Source organism: Megachile rotundata, chromosome 12 (genome assembly GCF_050947335.1).
Source record: "Megachile rotundata isolate GNS110a chromosome 12, iyMegRotu1, whole genome shotgun sequence".
NCBI lineage: Eukaryota > Metazoa > Arthropoda > Insecta > Hymenoptera > Megachilidae > Megachile > Megachile rotundata.
The window spans coordinates 10275783-10288209 of NC_134994.1; the positions used below are offsets into that span (position 1 = coordinate 10275783).

At 42.2% G+C, this 12427-nt stretch overlaps 1 protein-coding gene across 4 annotated transcripts in view; it reads right to left on the bottom strand.

Annotated features, from left to right (window-relative positions):
- Window positions 1–12427, bottom strand: part of LOC100881270 (irregular chiasm C-roughest protein) — a 177894-nt gene that overhangs the window by 33023 nt on the left and 132444 nt on the right. For all 4 annotated transcript variants that reach the window (XM_003702238.3, XM_012282851.2, XM_012282850.2 and 1 more), the window contains exon 3: window positions 2240–2472. In XM_003702238.3, coding sequence (XP_003702286.3) covers window positions 2240–2472 — 233 coding nt within the window. The remainder of the gene's footprint in view (window positions 1–2239; window positions 2473–12427) is intronic.

The window sequence follows — 12427 nt, forward strand, 5'->3', positions numbered from 1 at the left end:
TCTTTCACGAAAGCATTGTGAGTACATTCAGTCTGACAAATATCAATTTTACATCCCGTCTCGCAGCTTTCCTCTATTTAATCAAGCTTCCTCACAAAGGAAGTCATAAAACATGGGGTTAAACTGATTAACAAGTAACTTTTATCCAACTCATTGTCGAGCATGAAACGCATCTCGTCCGAAAAAGAGTAGGTAATAATCCCGACGTTTTAAAAGTATCCGTAAAATATAACCGTGGAAACATCTTGACATTTTCCGGTGTCGAAGAAATACACAGACGTCGGCTCTGTATTTCCTGATTACTCGCCGCGTAAATTGATTTCGTTCACGAATTACGGGTCACAGACCGCAGCTTTTTAATCGATCATCCCCGATAATTCGATTCCGCCGCGAAAGATTGGTAACCCTGGAACAGCATTAACTCCACCGAATCGTCTTTCTCGTCGCGAGATCGCGGCTCGGCTCGATAATTCGATGCCGGTTGCCACGCGGCACCGTGTACGCTTTTCAGCGGAATTAATGATACCATTATTCGAACATCATCGCGTCCACGGTGAATTGAAAGGGAGTCGCCACCGCCATTTTGCCATTTCAAACACCGACACGCACGCACACGAGTCGCGCGATAACGCCGTTGCCAAAGCAAACGGACAAAGAGCGGAGAGAATGGGGGGCTGCTGCGGTCCGCTTTTGCCCGCTCGCGGACTCTTTTAACTCGCGCCATTTTTTTTTTCGACGATGCACGAGGCCGCAGCACGCTCAAAGATCCGTTTTTCCCTCTTTCACGATATTCCAACAACGGCACCGCAGCTGTTTCAACCTCCAAGCGAATCCGAACTCGGTCAAGCTGCCATTTCGGCGAATCGCTTCTGGTTTAAAAGCGGCCTGTTATCGTTTTCGTGCCTAGAAAATGTCCGAAAGCATTACCAGTTCTTCTACCTCGCCTAGAATGCCAGATTTTTCTGGGGAAAATGGCGGTGACTCGGTTTTTGCCTCTTTTGCAAATTTTCGGATCTGGAAGCTGCTTGCGGATTTGGGGATGTTGAAACATAGGAGTCTGAGTATCTTGCAAGTTTAAGAATTTGGAGTTCTAAGAATTCGAGGACTTAGGAAATTTGTAAATTTAAAAATGTGGAGATTCGACAATACTTGCACACTTGATTTCTTAGAAACGTAAGAGTATCGTAAGGTATCCTACACCTGTTACGGCAAAGAAAATGTACGTAGCATCCGAGTACGGCGTCCGTATATTCCCCGAGGCACTCGAAAAAGATTTTTCGTCCCCGGTATACACAGGGAACACGCAAGGTTCCCTTTTGTGAGAGTCACGCGGATAGGAAAGGACCAAAAGCTTTTGCGCGGTAATTATGTGTCCGACGTAATGCGGTTTAACGCGTTATTGCGGCCTCCAGGCTCTCGCGTTTACGTGGCCAAGCGCTTTCTTTCCGCTTTTAAATTAGTTCCTGTTTTATGGAAGGGACCGTGGGTCCTTTAGTCTCTGCTCCTTTTCGAAAACGCGATTTAATCACTGAGAATTTTCTGCATCAACTTGCCAACTTTTTCATCTAATCGAGTTCTTATCCACCATCTTTTTCACAGATAATTACCGTTCGTTAAATAATTTATTATACCGAAAATAAGGAGATAAGCGTAGTTATAAAAAATTGGGGATTATATCTAGAGGAGATAATCTGAAATGGATTAAGTTTTCTATAGCCGTATTGAAGTAGAAATTTAAATTTAATTTGAAATTTCTCTTTCATTTCATAAATTTTAGATATTTCTTTAACGCGTTCGCTACTTCACCTAGATATGAACGATACTCCAATTTCCATACGAATTCGCCGTCCACTTTATCTAACCGGGAACTCTCGTATTAATCGCTTGGAAATATAGGTAACAGAAATAACACAGTGAAAATAGAAATTTGCTACAAGGCTTCCATTTAAACTTCAGATATCAAGTTTTCGAAGCTTCATCTTCAATAACAATATCGATGTTTAATTTAACGCAAAATTTCATCCTTTGACAAGACGTTCTTCCGAAGACTCAAACACAGTTTATATCGATTAAACGTTTTCGGGGTCAAGAAACATCAAAGAGCTTTCAATCCCGTAACGCGTTTCGCTGGTAAACCTCGTTCATGTTACCAGTCGGTGAATCTTAGAGCAATCTCGCAGTTCTTAACATCCGCTCGAATCGATATTCCAAAGCAAACGAAGGAGAGAGAGAAACTTACCTCCGCAGGCGGCTTGCCAGCCACGCTGACGCACTCGATCACCAATTCTCGGTCCTCGGTCGTGATAAGGAAGTCGCCTTGAAGGATCTTCGGTTTCTGAGGAGGAACCAGGACGCTCAACTTGGCGAATCTCGAGCGCAATGCCGGTTGCCCGTCGTTCGTAGGCGACGCCTGACATTGGTAAGTGCCGTCATCCTCCAGCTCCACTGGGTAGATGTGTAACGAGAAATCACCTGGAACAACGGGACGTCGTTTATTTTCGACACGCTAATCGTCATACTTTAATACATACTCTATTCGAGTCTATTCACTCCGTCTTGATATACCACAAAATAGCGTGTATTATTTTTTAGCTAGGATTTATTTTTTTGTATAATATTAGGATGCTTAAAAGATAGAACTTCCACACATTCATAAGGTCATAAATTCTATAAATCCTAAATTCCTAACACTTCGAATTCCCACATTCTTGGACAAACGTAATTTGCGAATTCCGTAGTTTGCTAATTCCTAAATTCCGTAATTCTCAGCTCGTCAACTCTTCAAATTCCCAAATTCCCACAAGCCAATTTGGCCAGGGCTGTGGTGGTCGACAGTATTGATATAGCCATGCTTGGCGCATCGCAAAGCGAGTCTATTTACTCCACTGTTTCCGTAGCTCGCAAACAGTCGTTAAAACGGGTATCCTAACGAAACAAAGGAAATGATCTGTGTGAATTTTGCTGGCAAAACGCCGCGTAACGTCTTCGGTTGTTGGGTGTAATCGAACCGTCTGGCTGGTGCGATGAATTTTTAGCGAAGCCAGGCGTCGGGGCGCGAGCTGAATTCCAAAGGTTTGGAGAGGCGATCCGCGGGAAAATTGAACGGGCCGGAGATTTTCACTTTATACGAGGCCGCGTATCGCAACGAGGAGGAACGAGAAATGGAGCAGGGATCGGGATAGAAAGCCATTTACCCCCGTTGATTGAAACTAACGGTTTACGAGCGTCTGCTCGATCGTATCGCGTCAGAACCCGTACGTAGGGAATTTCTCCGACTGACGGTTTTATTTTGAAATCTCCACATATACGTGTTAGCTGTCAGGAACAACGCGCAGCGGCTGTTGCAGCGCGAATCGACGCGAATTAGAACGGCCCGTCGCTGGCCGCGTCAGCAAACTCCTACCCCTTTTTTACCACCCCGAATCGATATATAAATTCCATTTTAACCTTCTCCGTTCCTTTTGATCAATATATTTTCCCTCGCGAAAGTCACAATATTTTCATTCGTTTTCCTCCCTCGCGCCTCTATATTCCGAATCTCAAACACCGCTGATATACAGCTCTGCCACAATGAGAAATGAAACTGATAAAATGGTCATTTGGAGAGACAATTAATAATCACGCAGAGTAATGGTCGGGGGATTAAATGTTTTTTTAAAAACACTTTTTCACTTTTATTCGTGTGATTTACTGGCTGCACTTCGACTATTCATAATTTCGCTTCTGCAATTTCAGTTTGGTTTCATCAGTTACCGCGTTTAATATACTATAAAAAATGTGATAGATCATAAATTTGTTAACGATCTTAATTTTTAGTATGTCCATGTTTGTCAGGTGCATGTTTGAATGTCAACCCGGGTTTCAGAAAATGACGAGCGCAGAGTATCGAGTCAGCATTTAAAGTTCTCGGCGAGTGTCTCCATGCGGCGATTATCGCCACCAGGAGCGACCAATCGTGTTCAAGTAAATTCGTCCTGTCGCGTGATTTATTTGCACCCTTCCGCTCTCAACTCCACATCCCGTCCTCCTCTCCATCCATCCATCTATCTATCCATCTAGACATCTATCATTCTGTCCCCCATCTATCTGCCCAATTCCCTCTACCACCCTCTTCGCGTTTCTTTCATTCCATTCATGCAACTTTCACGAACCGCTTCTCTCCGCGGCATGCACGACGAAGCAATTGTGCTTCGGCTTCAGCGAACGGTTGAAACCGAAACGAACGAACAACCGGACGATCCCGACGGACGTCGATCCGGAAACGGAGATGGGGTTGTCGTTCCGAGAGACACCGACGGGGTGGGCAGCGGAAACGGCAAATGGAAAAATGAAATCGTCTCACTGCTACGCAATGACCGATCGCCTGCGCGATAAATCGCGTTCTTGCGATCTAAACTTTCCCGTTTCTATGGACTGCGAGAGCGATTCCTTTCTTTCTATGGTGACCTAAATACCCTTAACGGCTCTTTTCATTTCGGTCAAATTCTTCTCTTTTTTCAATCTTTCAATTTCTCTTTGGATATTTTTCTACGGTTCACGGTTTTTTAGCAAATGAAAATAGTTACAATTTCTGTAAGTTATGATGTGTGTTCGATTTAGAAGATAAATAAAAAAGGAGATCAAACAGAACATAACCTAAACTCCTCCTTGTACAGTAATTTCAGTTTTTCAAACTGGAAGAAATATCTCAGTTACACCAAAAAAATCGTACAGTTAATTTTGTTCAACTCGAGTGAAAGTGTCCTACAGAAATCTGTTACAATCGATGATCAAGAAAACGGAATAAAAACGGTGTAAAATCAGAAACCAGAAAACATCCGTACAACATTCCCCAAGATATAACAGCAAAGGCCTGCGTGTTCGTGGAGCAAGCAATCTTAAGGGACTCGTATTTTTCCAACCGCGGGAGTTTGAGTTTCGGGGCTGAAGCAACCCCCGAAGTTTCACCCCCCGGTGTCATCGTCGGAATTATTGAAGACGTACGAAAACTTCCAGCAAATTTTTCACAGCCCTTCCTCGTATAAAGGATGATTCATCTTTCTCATCTTTTCCATCTTCGACTATAACTCAAATGTTCTTTTAAAGCGAATACCCAACTTTCAATGTTCTCCTTTTTTTCTTTATAATTGCATGAACCTTCTCTTACGATATTAAATTAAGTCAATTTAAACACGACCTTATGCAGGTAATAATGCAGTTGTGACAGTAGAAGTTCACTGATAGGTTAAGTTAAAGATCAAGTAGGGATGATAAATAAGGGATGAGACAGTAATATAAATGTAGGTTTGTAAAATTGTAAAATTGTTTGTAAAATTGTTATTTATCTCGATACCAAGGGACAAAGACAACACTTGAATTATTTTAATAATTTGTGTAAATGAAGACTGTAAGATCCGCCATTTTGATGGCCGACTCTAAGGTCCGCCATTTTGATGACTTCCATGAATCCAGCATATATCTTGTTTGGATTAATTTTCTTCTTACAAGAAAGGTGCTATGATAGCACGTTTAATAACATTAAAGAAACATGTGACACAGTTTTGACACGACTAAAATTTAACTAGAGTTTAAAAAATGTAAGTAAAGATGAGGATCGAGTAACATGGAGTAAGTCAGTTGGAGTATTAATTCGGTCAGCAACGCTGCGCCGGCATAACTGTATGGTTTCGTACGAGCAGAGAGCCCATGGAAAGTGGATCATCTAGGTTGTAGCTCGTTTCAGGGAAACGCAAATATTCAAGGGGGTTACAGAGTTTACGAGCTTTCCCGTCGTTTTTGCATGCCGCAAACAGCAACATCCAAGGAGGCAATAAACGTCGCGTTTCGTTCCTTTTACGCGGCGCGAGCCCGTTGAAAGCCCCGCGAGATACGTATTAACGTATCGCGAAAACAAAAAGGATTTCCACAGCGCGGTTTCCCGGTTTTTCCGCCGGAGCAGGTCGCAATATCGCGGAAAATTGGATTGGAACGTATCGTCGACGCGTTATCGCAACGCAGTCGAGACTGCAACGAGAAACGAATAGAAATCGAAACGCGGTTCATTTTACTCCGTTTTCGTTTGTAAATAACTCCCGTTGTTTTCGCCGGGAATCGTGTCACGAGGACCAATTGTAAGAGCTTCTTCGTAACGCAGAAATGATTCAAGCTCGAGAGAAACTCCGACACGTAGGACAATAATTAGCGCTTCTCCAGAGTCCATTCAGGGAACTTTTGGCAACTGCGATGTTCAGGAAAACCGACGCGAGTTTCCTCGTCGTTTTGACGATCATTTGCGCGACGTACTCGCTCGCGAATCATACTTGCGAGCCCAACGAGACGAAGAACTCGCACGAACTTGCTCCACGAGCGTTAATTTCCTGCGAACTGTGACGACCACGAGCCTGACGAGAAACGTCGAATTCGTCGCCGCAGTTTGCGTCACGCGAGGCCGTGCTTTGAAGTTTATGAAATAACCAGATTGCGACGGTATTTTCTGCATTTGTCGTCACACGAATCGTCTCGGAACTTCGTGTGGAGAATTGAAGTTTTCAGACACCGAAAGGAATCGGGGACGCAGGAGTAGCAATTTTCGACGCAAAGAAAGTGCTTTCAGGTGCATCTTCCGGAACACTGCATTTCTAAATTTAGTTAATTCGCGAGTTTCCTTCATTTTCATTTTGGTAAATTTTTTAATTTCAAATTCGCGAAGGTTCAAATTTCCAAGTTGCTGAATATTAGATTTTTTACACCCTTAATTTGCAAGATGGGAATTTCTAAATTTCCTAAACTAAACTTTGCATAACCCCCAAATGAAAGGTTAAATTTCTAAATTAGCAAATAAACGTGGATCAACCGAATCTTCTGAGAAATCTGACTTTCCAAGAAGCCGTTTTGGAAATTTTCCTCCGAGCTTCCGAACAAAGCGTGGGCGAGATAAAAGGAGTGCACAACTCTTTACAGCGGAAAACAGCAGGGAAGAGCTGCAAGGACTAACTGGATGCGACGAAACAATGCATCACTAACAATTAGTTAGTCCCAGCTCAGTCGGTGATATTACAAACGGCCATAATTAATTTTAATTACACGGTACAGGTAACGAGCACTCCACTACCTACAACTATGATTAATTACGCTTTGTCAGGCTTGAAGGCATAGATCGTTGGTGGATCTGTTTGAGTTTCGCCTATGTGTCTTAATAGTTCACTCGTCTTGCTGTCAACGCCATTTCATAGCTTATTCTCTACTTTACAGATGGCGTTCATTGTCCGACAAGAGCTGCTCTTAAACCATTTCGCTATATCGCATTACTGAGGCTACTTCGGATAGAAGTACCTCTAAAAGCTTTTTCAAGAATAACCTCGTTTCATATAATTAAACTTCTTATTTCATTCTGTACATTTAATCTGTAATTCAGTAAATAGTTTTGCATTTAAATCATGCAAATGATATTAACAAAATTTAGATCATCTTTGTAAGGTTAACGTCCTCGTAACGTTCTTATAAAATTTTTTTCACATTTTCGTACGTTCATTAGTGACATCAGTTATAATATTTTTACATCGTCATTAAAAGTACCGATTAAAAATATCATACAGGAGTGAAATTGTTAACGATTAACCGGAATAAAAATAAGCAAAAGATTAAATCATAGATTGAAGAAGATGGAGCAGCGTGGTTAATCAAATTCCCAGTCGGCGCCCGATTTATCAACGGCTTTAAATAGGAACGGTAGATCAACGATTCTTCTGGCGCGCAGGAACCCCGACGTAATTGCATTATAATTATGATCTATTCGAGGTGTACATATCGTGGCTTCAAGGAAGTTAGCTAAACTAACACGTCTAAGTGACTACAGAAAAGCCAGTCGGAATATATCAAATGGCGAATAAGTCATATCACTTCACAAGAAACATACGTTTCATTTGGAAATCATTTAAAGCGAGTGACTAGTACGACAGTAATTGGAAAACTTTTGAAATGAACGTTTCACGTACCAAAAATATGACCTGTGGTTAATTTCGAAGTTGATTTTTGTCGTTTTAAGCAGGAAACCGTTTCTGTTGAAAGTTCTAGTCGATGGCAAATTTACATGTCAAAAGTGACAGAAAATTTTATATCTCGTCAATTCTATGACAAAAATAGTTATTATAGAATTTATAGCATAGGAAATTCTCTACCGAGGTATCAATTTTTGTGAGATATTTGCGAGATAAATAAAAAATCCGATAAAACTTTTGCAAATGATAAATCGGTCAAAGGTAGAAGTACGTATTCGTGCATATCTCGTGATGTATCAGTTCTACGGCAAAAACGGTTATTACAAAATTTATTGCTTAGGAAATTCTCTACCAAAAAGGTTCTATGTGTAGTTTCCGTAGATTCGACCGTTTTCATGTGAGATGGCTTACAAATAGCTAAGCTTGATATCTCAGGAGTTTAGTAGACTTAAGATTCCAGATAAGTGTCCACGCAATCTGTAGAAAAATTGTAAGTTACGCGAGTGAAGAAGCGTGCGAATGCAAAAACGTCGATAGTGTTTATCAGCAAACGGAAACGAACACATCATAGCCGCGTTCGTGGCGCAATATCCGGAAAATTTCGAATTCGAAATCAGGCCGAGCTTCCGGCCAGATTTTGGTGGCGTCGGGCAATAATCGGAAAACGAAAAATTTGAATAAACGAGGAAAATGGCCGGGTTGCGTAGCGCTGAGTGGCTATTTTCTCCGTCGAATACATACGGATTACCCGTTCCGCACGTACTCGTTTTATACGTACGAATACTAATAATCCAGATTTAACCGCGGCGGTATGTCAATCAGCGAGGCTATTACCGCCATTATTATTTCGGTTAATTGGATCACAATTTCCCGTTACATTCGCGTACACCGGGAATTATATGGCATTATCGTTTCGAATCTCGCCACGTTGAGAGAAACCGCATTCTGTCGCATTGTGGCCACCGCACGCCCGTTTTTACCACCCCCGCCCCTTTTTCCGCCCCCTTTTGCACCCGTTCTTTTTTTTCTCGTTCTTCCCACGCATTTTGACTTTTTTTGCCCGACTACATAATTACAACTCGACGGACGAGCGTTCCATTAAGAGAATCGGACAAAGAGAATCGAGTTACGGGGAAAAAATAAAACGAAACGACGGATACTTTCGTAAATCGCTCCGAGGGACGATTTCAAACGTACACCGTGAACGATACGACGAATACCTGAGGCTCGTTAGTTCTGAAACGATCGTGGAACCTTCTATTGCTCTTAAACGTTACAACAACATCCACCGTTTACTTAACGCTGCGTTTAAGTGCCTCGTTTCTTCGCGGCTATCTTCATCGACAATTAGCGGTTATGAAATGCTAATATTCCCTCCTGCGACTGTATCGCGATATCGCCTTGCGAACTGATCGAACCGATATCCATTAAACGGTATCGATGTTCTAACCACTGGACGTTGCACAATTTGATGATGCTATCTGTTCATCGTTCGTGCGTTTCGCTTCTTAGGGGATGAAGCGATGGTCGGGCAGATTACTTTGGTGAACTATTATCGATTTAGGATTTTCACAAATCCAAAAGTTAGTTTCTACATTTTCAAAGTGCATTGTTAACCCTTTGCACTCGAAGATAATTTTATTGTTCGCAAACAGCAACTTTAAAATATTAATTAAAATGTTAAACGAGTTCTTTTGAGGTTATTATTTCTCTACTAATAATTTCCACTATTGTGTATTTTATGTTTGTACACGAGCACTATTATAAAATTAATTAAATAATGTTTATTTCAAATTATTGTATTGGAACTCTACGTGTTAGAATTCGACGTGTTGTGTTACCACGCGTTGGAACTCTACGCTTTGGAATTCAATGCGTTGTGTTCCCACACGTTGGAATTCTACGCTTTGGAACTATGTGCGATGGAACTCTACGCGTTGGAATTCGACGCGTTGGAATTCTACGCTTTGGAATTCGATGCGTTGTGTTCCCACGCGTTGCAATTCTTCGCGTTGGAATTCGACGCGTTGCGTTACCACGCGCTGGAAATCTACGTGTTGGAATTTGACGCGTTGTCCTACCACGCATTGGAACTCTACGCTTTGGAATTCAATGCGTTGTGTTCCCACGCGTTGGAACTATGTGTGATGGAATTCTACGCGTTGGAATTCGACGCGTTGGAACTCTACGCTTTGGAATTCGATGCGTTGTGTTCCCACGCGTTGGAATTCTACGCGTTGCGTTACCACGCGCTGGAAATCTACGTGTCGGAATTTGACGCGTTGTCCTACCACGCGTTGGAACTCTACGCTTTGGAATTCAATGCGTTGTGTTCCCACGCGTTGGAACTATGTGTGATGGAATTCTACGCGTTGGAATTCGACGCGTTGGAACTCTACGCTTTGGAATTCGATGCGTTGTGTTCCCACGCGTTGGAATTCTACGCGTTGCGTTACCACGCGCTGGAAATCTACGTGTCGGAATTTGACGCGTTGTCCTACCACGCGTTGGAACTCTACGCTTTGGAATGCAATGCGTTGTGTTCCCACGCGTTGGAACTATGTGTGATGGAATTCTACGCGTTGGAATTCGACACATTGGAACTCTACGCTTTGGAATTCGATGCGTTGTGTTCCCACGCGTTGGAATTCTACGCGTTGGAATTCGACGAGTTGCGTTACCACGCGCTGGAACTCTACATGTTGGAATTCGACGCATTGTGTTACCACGCGTTGGAATTCTACGCTTTGGAACTATGTGTGATGGAACTCTACGGCGTTGGAATTCTACGCGTTGTGCTACCACGCGTTGGAACTCTACGCTTTGGAATTCGACGCGTTGGAACTCTACGCGTTGTCCACTATGTTCATACATCACACGAGCACTATTATGGATTTAGATAAAAAATGCCTATTTCAAATTATTGTATTAAATCAAATGGTGCCTGAGAGGCGCCTCTACAGCGAAGAGTTAACCCTCTTTACCTAAATTTCAAAATGCTTTCCTGGATAGTTGAATACTCGATATTAAAATTAAAAAACATCCCTAAGTATGAATATCTAAATTGTTAAATACACGATGTCCACAATTGAAAGTAAATTTTGGTAAGTGGAGAATTCTTTGTTATGAAACAAGAGTATTTTGCAAGTGTTGGAACCCAGTTCCTTCGGTATCAGCGAATTGCCGATATCACGGGATGTGTAATCGGGAATCTCTTGGCGCAAACCCACTAATCCTTTAATCAGGAACGTAGTTCTGGCTGGTCTGGCACAATCGTCGGCCGTTTGGTACCGCAACTGAGCAAACAACGTCTGTACTAACGGGAGCACAGGCTACGCAATGCCTTTATTGCTACGGTAAATCAAATGGATCTCGATAATGTACAGTTGACCTTACCTATAAGGGGCAGGTTTATGCCGTAAATATCGAAACGGTCAGGTCGTTTCTTAACGCGTATCGCGAGATCGATTCATCGACGTTCCTCGAGGCGTTTACGAGGAAAAAACGAACGTGCACGAAATTAATTTTCATTAATTTTCTGTCGGACTATCGGAGCCGATTTAACGGACAGATTAAAAGCCTGGCGGACTACGTAACCGTTTCATCGGCGACGTTATCGGCGTCATCGAGGGCTTCGAGGCTGCAGCGAACAATAATTACAACATACGCCGTTGGACGCATCGTGGGTCGGCGTTTATGGCAAGAACAAATCAGCGAGACGCTGATAATGCATCGAGAGGGAGAGAGAGATTCGCGAACAGGTTGCGTGTTAATACACGTGGTCCTCTAACGCTTGTTTCGAGCGGCAATGGGGTTCAAGCAGATTTTCCAGCGCCCGTAATCGCGATGCTATTAGGATTTTTCTTTGAACTTTCGTAGACACGATAGAGAGCAATTTCTTGGGCCCTTTCGCGACTGGAAGGGGCAAAAGTGAGGAGTTACTTGCGAACTTTAAATGGAATTTAAAATTAATGAATTATTAATCCAGCTGAGTTTTACTCGAGTACGCGTCAGAAGTTTCAGAGATATAACCCTTGTAATCTTCATTTTCAGTGGAAAACGCCTCCCGGTTATGGGCAATCCATTTTACCTTTACACGTCCTTTATCATACATTTTTCTTTGCTTTCGCTGCACTGAATTAATTTTTAAACCGTTTTAAGTTACTCCTCGCTTAATAACTTCGTGCTGATTATCGCAAGCAGGAAGGAAAATACTGTTGAGACTTGGAAAAATATTGTGCGATGAGCGAAAAATTTACCTTGCCGTTAAGTAGTTCAATATAAGAATATTTAGTCGTAATTTCGTTTCTCAATTTTATCGTTCATTTTACTACTTCAGGTTAAGTAAATATTAAGCACTCCTTGTTTGTGTTTAACGAATCTTTTACTTAACATTTTTTGCCGGAACTCTATCGACGCTGTTTCAAGTGTATTCTGTCACGTAACAATCG